Source organism: Ochotona curzoniae, unplaced genomic scaffold, assembly GCF_017591425.1.
Source record: "Ochotona curzoniae isolate NIBS_2020 unplaced genomic scaffold, NIBS_Ocur_1.0 scaffold_3223, whole genome shotgun sequence".
Lineage (NCBI taxonomy): Eukaryota > Metazoa > Chordata > Mammalia > Lagomorpha > Ochotonidae > Ochotona > Ochotona curzoniae.
In genome coordinates this window covers 1,702,041-1,714,426 of record NW_024467108.1, presented here as the reverse complement: position 1 = coordinate 1,714,426, position 12,386 = coordinate 1,702,041, and the positions used below count along the sequence as shown (strand labels likewise).

Genomic DNA, 12,386 nt, shown 5'->3' with positions numbered 1-12,386 from the left:
TACCCAGACAACAACTGAATGTAAGGATGGAGATACCGGATAAAGGGCTAAGGCTGGAACAAAAGTGTGGGGATTATAATTTTGTGGAATCACAGGAAGCAGGCAGCAGAACAGATGCCAGTGGGGGAAATGGAGGTGTGATGAGAACCAGCAGAAAAGGGAGTTCTGGAAACCGGAGGAGGAGGGGTTTGGCTGCTCTGGAAGCTTCATGGCAAAGGAATTTACAAAGTAGAGAGTGAAGAGCAGGGGGAAGACGAGAGGTTGAGATGAAGACATTTGCTTTCTGTAGGAAGAGGAATAGCTGACAGCTCCTCCTCTGTAAAAATCAAGGCCGAGGACCTGAACTCCCTCAGTTGTCCCTGGCTCCCCAACCTGGCTGCTGTGCTCATCTTTCTGCCTTTAGCTCCCAGTACGCCAGCTCTTCTCTCTTCCATCCCCAAGATGGGTCCCACTCCTCTCGTTTTTCAGCTTGTGAAAAAAAGTCCAAGCTTGTGTCACTGGAGAGCGTACACTCTCTCTGAGCTCCCGACAACCCCTATCGATCTTAATCTTTCTCCTCATCTATAATGCTGAGCCCTTGGCATGTCTTTATTGTGGTACAATCCCTGAGTCGTTTATACATCTCACCATTGGACCGCAGTGGTTGCTAGTGAGGAGAACGTGTCTTATTCATCTTTGCCCCGTGTCTAGCACAGCACCTTCTGCAGAACAGGTGCTCATAAACTGAGGAATCGATGAATGCTTAGGTGATTTCATTAACCCTTTGGAGTTGCATCTTAGAGCAGCCCTTTGGGTTGGTTGAGTGAACGAATTTCTAACCTCATCAAGGCTCAGAGATTTACAGTGTTTCGTCTCACCCACCAAGAACCAAGCCTCAAATCTAGGCCTTCTAGGACTCTTCTCTCCACATTCCCCTCCCTCTTCTCCACACATAAGGCATCACTAGGCAGGCTTACAGCATTCTTAATCTCAGCAGCAATATTAAGACTATTGAGTAGTTACTACACACCAGATGTGGATCCAAGTGTAGTATCTCTTTAATACTCACAGCAACCCTAAAAGACAAGTACTATTTATTAACTCAAGTTAATCGATAAGGACATAGTGACTTAGAGAAATTAACTAATGTTCTTAAAGCGAGGCAGATATTAAACAAGAGAACTGGAATATCAGCTTAGATTTGTTAGGAGCTAAAGACAGAGTTCATTTTCAATGTCAGCTTTACTTGCCTCCAACTTCTCTGGAACTCTCTTGTCTCCTCACCGTGCAGCTTGTAGTGGTCTCCAATGAGATCACAGCTTGCTGTGGCTTTGGTTTTGTCCCTGAAGAGGCCAGTGCCCAGCTCCAAGGCATTGGCCTTTGAGACTGAGGGGTAGGGATGGATAATTAGACCTATTCCTGGGGGAGGAGAGGGTGCTGGGTCATTTCTTGGGGCCTGAAGGAGGAAACAAATGAAAGCCCAGAAGCACCTGTTTGTCCCCTAGGGTGACTCAGTGGGAGAGCAACTGGGTGGAGGCCACAGTGATTAACATTCTCATCTTTGTGACTCTTGGTGTTCCTTACAGAGCAGTCACCTCTGTCAAGGGATTTCTCCCTTTGCACATGAGTTAGTAGAGGCTCAGAAACAACATCAGGTGTCAAGTCCATTCTAGGGCACTAATGGCAGAAACGGGGTATCAGTGACTGGGAAGACCTGGGGCTCAGCAGAGGGGAAGGGGGTTGTTGCTTCTGGGCATTATGTGGATACTCAAGGGTCACTCAAAACCTGCAAATGGAACGTGGGTGATAGGCAGAGAGACCAGTGGCCAAGACAGAGACCTGCTTTAGGGGCAGTAGATACCTGCATGTGCATGCTTATGTGTGCGTGTGTGAAAGTGCTGGCATGTGGAGGCTGCAGGACCCACACATGTACTGGCATGCTGGGGTTGGTGAAGTATTTGCTTCCTCAGAGAGGGCAGCTCAACCTGCAGCAGGGCAGGTAATGTTATACCACTCCACAAATGGCATCAGATGCTATAGCAGGACCCTCTCACTCTCCTTTCTAGTGGTAATACTGTCTTTGTTACATGTTTTGTTTCTACATTAATTATGAGCCTGCAACATTTTTTTTAAACTTTATTATACTCTAAAGAGATTTAGATAATAAGACAAGACTAATAGTGAATTGGCAAACTTCATTTAGGTTGCATGTAATGATTTTTTTATTTTAAAGATATATATTTTTGTTTGAAAAGCAGAGTTACAGCAAGAGGGGGAGAGAGACACACATTGAGAGATAGCTTCTATCAGCTGATTCACTTCCCAGATAGCCACAATGGCTGGGGCTGGGTTATGCCAAAGCTATGAGCATGGAACGCTATCTGAGTTTCCCATGTGGATAACGGAGGCTCAAACACTTGGCCCATCCTCCACTGCCTTCTTAGGTACACTGCCAGGGAGCTGGATCAGGAGTCGGGCAGCTGGGACTTGAATTGGAGCTCATATGTGATGCTGGCATTGTAGGTGGTGTCTTAACATGCTGCACCACAATGCTGCAAACTACACTTTATTGTTGATGGCACTGTAATTCATGAATGTCTACTAATCAAATGGCATAGCCTATTGTTGGATGTATGCTAATTAAATAATGTAAATAATGATTATATTATTTCTGGATTTTTGTAAGACATAGAATGTCATGATGAATATATTTAAAAACTTATAAGGGAGGGGACTTACTCTTTTGCCATTTTGTTCTGATGTCTTTAAAATATGGTTTCCTCCCTTATATAGCACATAGTTGAGTGTTAAAAAGGAATTTATTCAACATATAGTAATACATTGAAATAAGGAAATAATACAGCATTTACTATAGACATACCATATATAAAACATTCTTTTTTTGTCAATTATTCCTTGTAACAAAATTACCCCATAATAAACACCCACAGAAACTGTGTGGCATATATTTATTCTAGGTATTTACTGTTTTTTTTTTTAAAGGATTTGTTTATTTACTTGAAAGGCTGAGTTAAAGATTGAATGAGAGAGAGAGACAGAGAAGGAAAGAGAGAGAGAGAGAGAGAGAGAGAGAGGAAGAACACGAGTGGGGGGTGGGCAGAGAAAGAGAGAGGGAGGTCTTCCATCCATAGTTTTATTCCCTAAATGGCTACAATGGCCAGAGTTGTACTGGTCTGAAGATGCTTCCTAGTCTCCCACGTGGGTTCAGGGACCCAAGGACTTGAACTATGCCCCACTGCTTTCCCAGGCACATTAACAGGGAGCTGGATCAGAAATGGAGCAGCTGGGACTTGAAGCAATGTCCATATGCATTCATTCTATGTTGCATTTAATCCACACCCTCTTCCATACCTTCACCTCCATCTACCCCTCTCTATTTCCTCTCACCAATTTCTTACCAGTTGCATCCACTCAGAATTGCTGTGGTTTTATTTAGGTCTCCACCATTCTGTCTGGAAGTTGGTTGGCCAGTATCCGGGTGTCCTTTGAAGCTTTAAATCCTGGGAAGGCAAGGACCTTGTCATGCTCATTGTTGTATCTCTGAGGCTTGAAGAAAGGAGCTGCCCTCACCAAAGCAGTCAACAGGAACCTGTGTGTTGCTGTCAAAGGGCCCTTTGACCCCTGTTGTTGACCTCACTGAGCAGTTAACTTTGCTGACCTCTGGCTTTGGTGAAGCCACTTTCTTCCTTCCACGTCTCTTTCTATACACAAATTTAGCCTTCTGATTTCTCTTAAATTGCTCTGTCTGCTTCATCCCTGCTGTCACTGGTCAGGCTTAGATCTCTGTTATCTCTTATGTGAACCAGTGTAACAGCCTCCTCGGCAGGGGTGCGATGGGATGTCCTTTGATCTTTAAGTCTGTTCGCCTCAGATCCATCCTAATGATCCAGCAGAATAATCATCCAAATATGGCCTGCAAATATGACCTGCTCTCTTCCCTGCTTTGGACTTCTACATGGTTGCTTAGTGCTTAAAAATCAAAGCTCATTATCATGACAGGTAAGGCCTTTGGCCATCCAGTCTCTGCCAACCCATCCAGTCTCATTTTGTTCCACTTCCTCCTACTCTCTCTGTGCTGGGAAATGTGGGATTGCCACTGGGTTTCCATGACTTCCATGCTTACCCATGTGTCCATGCCTTTTCCAGGGGGTTCCCTTTGCCTACAGTGAGGCCTTTTTCTTTTTACCTCCTTCTTCCTCATAAAACACTTTAATATCCTTCAAATCCAGCTCAAGTTGACATTGTCTGTAAAGTGTTCCTACTTACAGTGATGGGTTGCCTCATCTATATTCTCACATAATTCTGTATATAAAGCTATTCTTGAATATTATATCTCTCTATACCCTGGTAGGTTGAGATCTCATCAAGGAAGAGATTAATTTTTCTCCCTTTCTGTGAAATCATAGGGTTAGGATGATATATAATGATTGTTTGATGAATGAGCAGATGAATGAAAATCATGTGCGAAAGGATGGGGAGAAAACTTAGAAGACAGAGTCAAAAACTTGTTTTGCAGCTGGTTACTCTCAAAGCTAAATACGGCTAGCCAAGGCCAAGGACAGCATATCTCTCCCCTCACTGAGTAGTGGGAGTGATTTAAATCCCCTCAACCCAGAAACTCATGCAGGAAATTCCCTGTGTGAGGGCATTTAAATCCCCTAAACCCAGAAACTCAGCCAGGAAGTTCCCTGTGTGAGGGCAGGGATTGTGGCTTCTCTGTGGGTACTTGCAGTGGTGTCCTTTGGAACAAAGTTGCCAGGTGCTGCCTGATTTCCTTGGTCCTGGCCCCATAGATGATGGGGTTGACTACACATGGAAGCAGCAGGTAGAAGGCACTGAGCAGGTTGTGCACATCCTGGGAGGCAGTGCGGGCCACTCGATAGACGATGGATGAGGACATGGTGGAGGAGTAGACAGTAAAGACGACCAGCAGGTGGGAGCCACAGGTGTTTAGGGCCTTGGCACGTGCTCCACCTGATGAGATCCTGAAGGCAGCATGGATGATTCGTGAGTAGGAGGTTCCTAGCAGGAGCATGTCCAGGACCCTGTTGAAGATGCGGACGGCGAGGCCCACAGTTTTATTGAGGGAGATGTCCCCACAGGAGAGCTTCATCAGGGCCATGTGCTCACAGGCAAAGTGGTAGATGACGTCTGAGCGGCAGAAGCGAACTCGGGAGGCCAGTATCACCACAGGAGCAACGATGCATGTACTCCTGACAGCCGCCACCCCTACCAGGCCAGCCAGCAGCTGGCCAGTTACTATCTCTGGGTAGCGGAGAGGGTAGCAGATGGCAACATAGCGGTCCAGGGCCATGACTAGGAGGATGTTGCAGTCCAAGACGATGAGGAAGTAGATACAAAACATCTGGATCAGGCAGCGAGCCAGGGAGATGCGGTTAAAGTGCGTGGAGAAGCTGAGAAGCATGGCAGGCACCACGGTGGTGGCAGCACAGATGCTGACAGCCAGGAGCAGGGCGATGAGCAGGTACATGGGCTGATGCAGGCTCCGCTGGGCCACTACTGTGTGGATGACCAGGGCATTGGCGGAGACGATCAGCAGGTAGAGGATGAGGAAGGGCAGCACAAGGAGGGCCCGGTGCTGCTGGAGGCCTGGGAAGCCCACGAGGAGGAAGCTGGTATAGGACGTGTTGGAACTTACATTGCTCCATCCCGACATCCTCCCTGGGAAACAGGATCAGGGTAGAAGAGGTCCATGAATTAGAACCCAGCCCTTCCTGCCCCAACTTTGCCAGGCTGCTCTGGGTGCTCCCTCTTTCATGGACTACAATGTGTCTATAGAGAAAATGTGTTATTTACTGCCAATTACTGAAATGATTCAGAAGTGGCTAATTTCCATAGCCTCAACCTGTGTGCTTCCATTTTTTTGTTTTTCTTAATTAAAAATCCTTCGTTTGTTTTTCACTGACAAACCATTATTGACGACCTACTTTGTACTAGGGCCTATGCTAGCAGTTTAAAATACATGATGAATGTTTGTCTCTGTCTTGAATGAGCTCACATGGTGCCGAGCAAGGCTGATGAAACAAGCAAGAAAATGTACCACATGACAGGCTGTCCAATTTCAGCTTGATGCACTCCACAAAACACAAGACCAAGTTCCATGTTTTCGTTTGAAAGCAAGATGCTTGGGTAGATGTTCTGCTCCCCACCCCCGCCCCTTTCCCTTCTGGTAGATGTTCTGTATTGAAGAAGGTGCTTGAGTATTGTCACTGTTAGCTCAAAGCCCATTCAGGGAGGATTAAAGATTAGAGGCTGGAGAGAGAAAGCCTTCACTGTAAACTGGCATTTCCTTCTCTCACCCTGGAAAGGGGTAAGGAGGAATAGCAGGCAAGGGACTGACTACCCATCTGAGCTGAAAGGGGCTTTAAAAAAAACATACAGTGGGGCCTGACACGATAGCCTAGAGGCTAAAGTCCTCTCCTTACACATGCTGGGATCCCATACGGGTGTTGGTTCGTGTCCTGGTTCCCATTTATCTCACTGCTTGTGGCCTGGGAAAGCAGCAGAGGATGGCCCAAAGCCTTGGGACCCTACACTCATGTGGGAGACCTGGAGGAGGTTCCTGGCTCCTGGCTTCAGATCAGCTCAGCTCACTTGGGGAGTGAATCATCGGACAGAAGATCTACCTTTGTCTCTCCTCTTCTCTGTATATCTGACTTTGCAATAAAAAATTTTTTAAACACACAAAGTAAAACAACTCCCCCCCCAAAAGTACAATGAACCTAAATTACCACCCCATAAATGTTATGCTTTACCACTTTAGTAACCCTATCAAAACTAGAGGTGAGGTCAGCATTTCGTTAACAGTGCTTGTGTTTCCCTTGCAAGTGCTTCTGGTCTCTGACTCTAGCTGCCTGCCTATTCAGACCATCAAGGCAGTGACTGGATTCCTGCCATTCCATGGGGGATCTAGAATGATCTTCCAGCTTCTGGCTTCAGTCTGGGGCTGCGGGCATTTGCGGAATGAATCACCAGGTTCATTCTCCTCTCACTGTCTCTGTTTACCTCTCTGCTTCTCAAATGCATAAAAATTTTCAATAAGAGTTGAATCATTTTTTGTAGTAAAGCTCTCTGTGTCTGTTCTTTTCTGGCCGTCACACACACTAACTGTTCAATGATTTCGTCGAGGAATTTGATAGGGGATAATTTAGAGTTCCCATTATCCATTTCTCTTTCATCTTGGCTTGGTAAGTTGGAATTCTTGGCCATTTCCCTTATTTTCCCATGACTTCCCAGCAAATATTATGAGGAAACTATGAGGATGTTTGTTAGTTCTTTCAATGAAGAACTGGATCTTTTATTAGCATAGTTGGATATTCTCCAGTTATCTTATTCCCATCTTAAGTTTTATTTTCTTCTTAATGAAGCTTGTTCTGATTTTCATGATTTCATTCAAAATTAAATGTAGAATAAAATGAGAGATGAAGAGTCTCTCTGTCATTTTCTATTACTGTATTATCCGACCGAGCCATCCAGAACCCAGCCCCTATTTTCTGAGAACAAACATTTGAAAACTTTGTTCTTCCCAACCCTGGCTCACGGGTGTTGTGGCTTAAGGAATATGGGCCTCTAATCATGACGGTCTCCTTGACAAATTCCAGCGTGTGAGAGGAGAGAAGGGGATGGAGTGGGGTACCCCGGACAAGGCTAAGGGAGCTGGTTTGGGAGTGAGGTTTTGGGAATCAGGGAAATGATGAGGAGGGTGGGAACTGTGCAGATCTCATGGCATTTAGTGGCAGAGAACTTCATGGGCAGAAGGGGAAGTTGATTACCCCATTCCTCCTTGGCCTCCAGCTGGAGTGGGATCAGAGAACCAAGGCAGCTGAGACTCCAAAGCCCAGGCAGCTGGAATCAGAGTAGGGCTGCCCAGCAGGGGGAGAATGCCCAGCCTTCCAGCAGCACGGGGATTCCCTCTAATGTTGGGAGGAGCAGCAAGTGTTTTTATTTATCTATTTTTTTGTTTTGCAGCCCATCCTGTTTTAGGACGACTGTCCTCTTGTGAGATAAGCCATCCTCTCATAGAATGTCCGTTCAAGAAGGGGCTGAGCCAACTCTTGGGAAGCAGTCTGGATTGAGCCACCACCATTTCCTAGCAATCTGCTGTCCCACAAAGCCTGGCCCAAGAAGGAGAGGTTATAGCGCCAAGGTGCTTGGGTTTCTCTAAAGATGTTCTTGACAGCACAGGGTGCTGAGTGTGGGTTCTCTGCTGCTCTCTGCATGAAGAAGAAAAGGAATGATGGGAAGGGTGGGAGGCCTCGCTGGGAAGAGAGGGACTCAAAACTGCAGTCTGTAGTTTCCTGGGGATGGTGGTGATAGGGTAAGACAGACTTCACTATGGCTGCTGGTCACATTCCATGTATGTGACTCTGGGCAAGGGACTTAACATGGGAATACTATCATTGGGCTTGACAGGATGGTGGGGAAGATAAAATTGCTAGAAACTGTAAAGCTGTGAACAGCTGAGGGCTCCTCTTTCACCATGGCTCCTTTAGGAAAGGAAAGGGAATGGGCCCAGGTCCTCGCCCCTAATCCTGGATATGAGGAAGGAGTTTGAGGGTGGAGTAATGGCTGCTGTTTGGTTAGTGAGGTTGGGGATTTCTGTTCATCCTGCTTCTGAGTTTGTAGCCATGGATCTTGTACAATCTTAGTTTCTGTTGGCCTGAAAATGGAGGGGTTAGCCTGAGACCTGTGACTAATTCTGTGGATTCCTTCAAGGCACCTGCAGTGCAGCTAGGGCTGACAGAGGCCTTGAGCACTCAGGCACACTGACTACCAGATCCCTTAGGCACAGAAAGGAGGTCTCCCATGGCTCCTTACCCGGCTGAGTGCAAACTCTTTCTCACTTACCAGGACTTACCCAGACAGAAGGAAGGACAGATCAGGACAGGCCCAGGCTCTTTAGGCATGGTTAAATTCACTCCATGCTTCCCAGGAGAAATCTTAGCATGTTCCAGTCCCTACTCTCTGGCTCTAACTTGGCCAATTATCCAAATCCCAGGGCAACCAGATGCCAGTGTGGCCTGGAGGAACAGTGTGAGCAGAGAGCACTGACTTGAGGTAGACACACTAGGGAACACGGAGGGGGCTGGCTTGGGGGAGCCGAGCGTTGTCCCAGAGCAGTTCTCTAGGGTCATCCTTTGTGTGGTCCTTTCTTACAGGTGTTCTCATCCATCTGTTGATTCAGCCACATCCCCATCTCCACCCGCTCCCTGCAACCCCACCCGCTGCACCCATGCCTTTCCCTTGTAGCTCAGTCTGATTGAGTTGCTCACTGGGAATGGCTGCCTGAGTGTTCCCCAAGAACACTCTCCATTCGTGGCTCAGTCCCAACAGTTGCCATCCCTTTGTGCTCGTCTGTGTTAGAACTGCTGCCACTGCCCCCCAAGTTTTTCAGAATTGTCAAAAAGAAGGGGGCAACGGAGGGGGAGAGAGGAACAGGTCAGGAAAAGTATTCAGAGTTCCTCACTTTCCACATGAAATCATTTAGCAAGTCCTACTAAATATTTTCTCTGCAAAAGTATTTATTTGAAAGGCAGAGAGAGGGCTCAGAGCAGTAGCCTAGTGGCTAAGATCTTTGCCTTGCATGTACCGGGATCCCATATGGGCATTGGTTTATGTCTCAGTGGCCCCGTTTCCTATCCAGCTCCCTGCTTGCAGCCTGGGTAGGCAGTTGAGGATGGGTCAAAGCCTTGGGACCGTGCATCTGGAGGAGGCTTCAGGCTTCTGAAACCAATTGGGTTTCAGATTGGTTCAGTAATGGCCATTGCAGCCACTTGGGGAGTGAATCAGTGGATGGAAGATCTTCCTCTTTGTCTTTAATTCTCCCTGTATATTTGACTTTCTAATAAAAATAAATAATTAAATAAATAAATAAGAAAGGGAGATAGGTAGAGAGAGAGATCTCAATTGCTGGGATGCCCAAAGCACACAATGGTGCACAGCTCCTTCAAGTAGGTGGCAGGAACCCAATCATTAGAACCGTCACCACTACCTGCTAGGGTCTGCATTTGCAGGAAGGCTTCCGTCAGGGGCTGAGTATCACATGTGGGAATCATGAGTGTTTCAAGCAGTGTGTTAACCACCAGATCAAACACCCAACCCAGTCCATCTTTTCTGATACCTAAGTATGTGCTTCATATTCCGCCTTAAATCTGGTCACGAGGGGTGTGACATCTATCTATTTATTTATTTTCATTGTGGTAAAAAAATAACACAAGCTAAATATTTTTATTTTATTTTTAAAAAAGATTTGTATATTTTCGTTGGAAAGGTAGATTCACAGAGAGAAGGAGAGACAAAGATCTTCCATCTGCTGGTTCATTCTTCAAGTGGCTACCATAGCCAGAGCTGAGCTGATTCAAAACCAAGAGCCAGGAGCTTCTGCTGGGTCTCCCACACAGTTGCAGGATCCCAAGGCTTTGGGCCATCCCTGATTGCTTTCCCAGGCCAAAGGCAGGGAACTGGATGGGAAATAGAGTAGTTGGGAGAAGAACTGGCACCCATATGGGATCTGGTGCAGTTGTAAGGTGAGGATTCAGCCACTAAGCCATTCTGCCGGGCTCCTAGCTAAATATTTGTAATGTCTTTTTCAAGGCTGCAGCACAGCATTACTTTCTGTGAGCACACTGTTGTACACTGCATCTTGCCTGGTTGAAACTCTGTGGAATTGAACAGCACTTTCTGCTCCCCTCCCCCAGGCCTTACCCATATCACTCTACTTTTCTATGAGTTTCAGTGTTTTGACTATCTCACACAGACGGAACCATGCAGTGTTGGTTCTTCTGTGACTGGGTTATTCCCTAGGGAAATCCACATCGTAGTGTGTGTCAGAATTTCCTTCTTCTCTGTGATCATGTCATGTTCCATTGTGTGTATATATATACACCACACTTTATCTGTGATCTGTAGATGGACATTTAAGTTGTTTCTTCCACCTCTTGGCTGTTGTGAATAGTGCTGCAATGAACATGGGAGTACAGATAGCTTTTTGAAATCCTGATGCCATTTTTTAAAAAAAGATTTATTTATTTTTATTGGCAAGGCAGATTTATAGAGAGAAGGATAGACAGAGAGAAAGATCTTTCATCCACTGGCTCACTCCCCAAGTGACCACAACAGCAGAGCTGAGCTGTTTCAAAGCCAGGAACTTCTTTGAGGTCTTGCACATGGGTGTACTGGGTCCCAAGGCTTTGGATCATCCTCCACTGCTTTCCCGGGCAACAAGAAGGAGCTGGTTGGGAAGTGGAGCAGCCAGGGCAGCCAGGACATGGACCAGTGCCCATATAGAATACTGGAATACTTGGAAGTGGAGAATTAGCCAGTTGAGCCATTGTGCCACATCTCTCCTCTTGATGTCAGTTCTTTTGAATATGTGGTTGATGGATCATATGGTGATTCTTGTTTTTGGGAAGTTGCAACTTTTAATATTGCTTTCTGTGCTTTTTTCCCTTTGTCCCTCAAGACCCACTTGCAATTGTTTCTATTCTGCTCCCCTTTAAGACCTTGCTTGCTGGCCTGCCTGGCTTCTGTCAGATTTCAGTCCCCAGTAGAGGGGGAGGTTGCGAGCACATGGAGGCCAGGGAATGGACTCAGCTGGCTCCTTCCCTGCAGGTCACAGAGTGGGAGTGTTTCCTTCCTGAAGACCCAGCCCTGCATGGGTGGTCTCCTTCTCCAGTTTCTCTTTGGATTTCTGTGACCACTCCATCTGTTTGTTCCTCTGACCTCGGGCTGCTCCTGGCTCTTAGAGCTCTCAGGATGCTGCCCAATCTTCCACTGACTTCCTTTCTTCTCACCTGTTGTTAAACAGCCCCTGGTAACACTGATCTCTGAGTGTTCCATCTCTGTTCTAGGATCTGGCAATCAAACATAGTGAATACATCCTAAACCTAATCAACAGTAGCTACTTCCTGTCCACCACTGATGCGTGTTGATGCCTTCCCCAAATCTTGAAGCAGAGTGTCTTCTAACAATATTTACAGATCAGCAAACATCAGAGATAAACTGTCAACTTTATGGAAAGAAGTAGGTTGTTTCCCCCCAAGACAGCCTGTGCGACCTCTGCTGTTTGGTTGTGGTAGCTCTTGGAGCCTCTAGCCTGAACTCACTAGTATTTGTTGCAAATAGAGAGACAACTCCACTTTAGCTCCAAGGCTTTCCAGAATCGGATCCCAGACTATGTCTCTAAGGCTTGTATCCTTCACTATATCTATTACTATGTTCCATCAAACATATTTATCCTTCCTGTATAAGTCAGAATAAAGACATCCCTAAGACTGTATCCTAGTGCCTTAGAATATGTCGTCTTTGCAGATACGAATTAAGAACATTGATGGAACAGGCATGGTGACATAGCTGGTAAGTCTGCT

The 12,386-nt window shown here is 46.3% G+C and overlaps 1 protein-coding gene across 1 annotated transcript; it reads right to left on the bottom strand.

Annotated features, from left to right (window-relative positions):
* Nucleotides 1-4,672: 4,672 nt before the first annotated feature.
* Nucleotides 4,673-5,677, bottom strand: LOC121145480 (olfactory receptor 52K1-like). Its single transcript, XM_040964354.1, has one exon. The coding sequence runs from the start codon at nt 5,675-5,677 to the stop codon at nt 4,673-4,675; it is 1,005 nt and encodes a 334-aa protein (XP_040820288.1).
* Between the last annotated feature and the right edge of the window lie 6,709 nt (nt 5,678-12,386).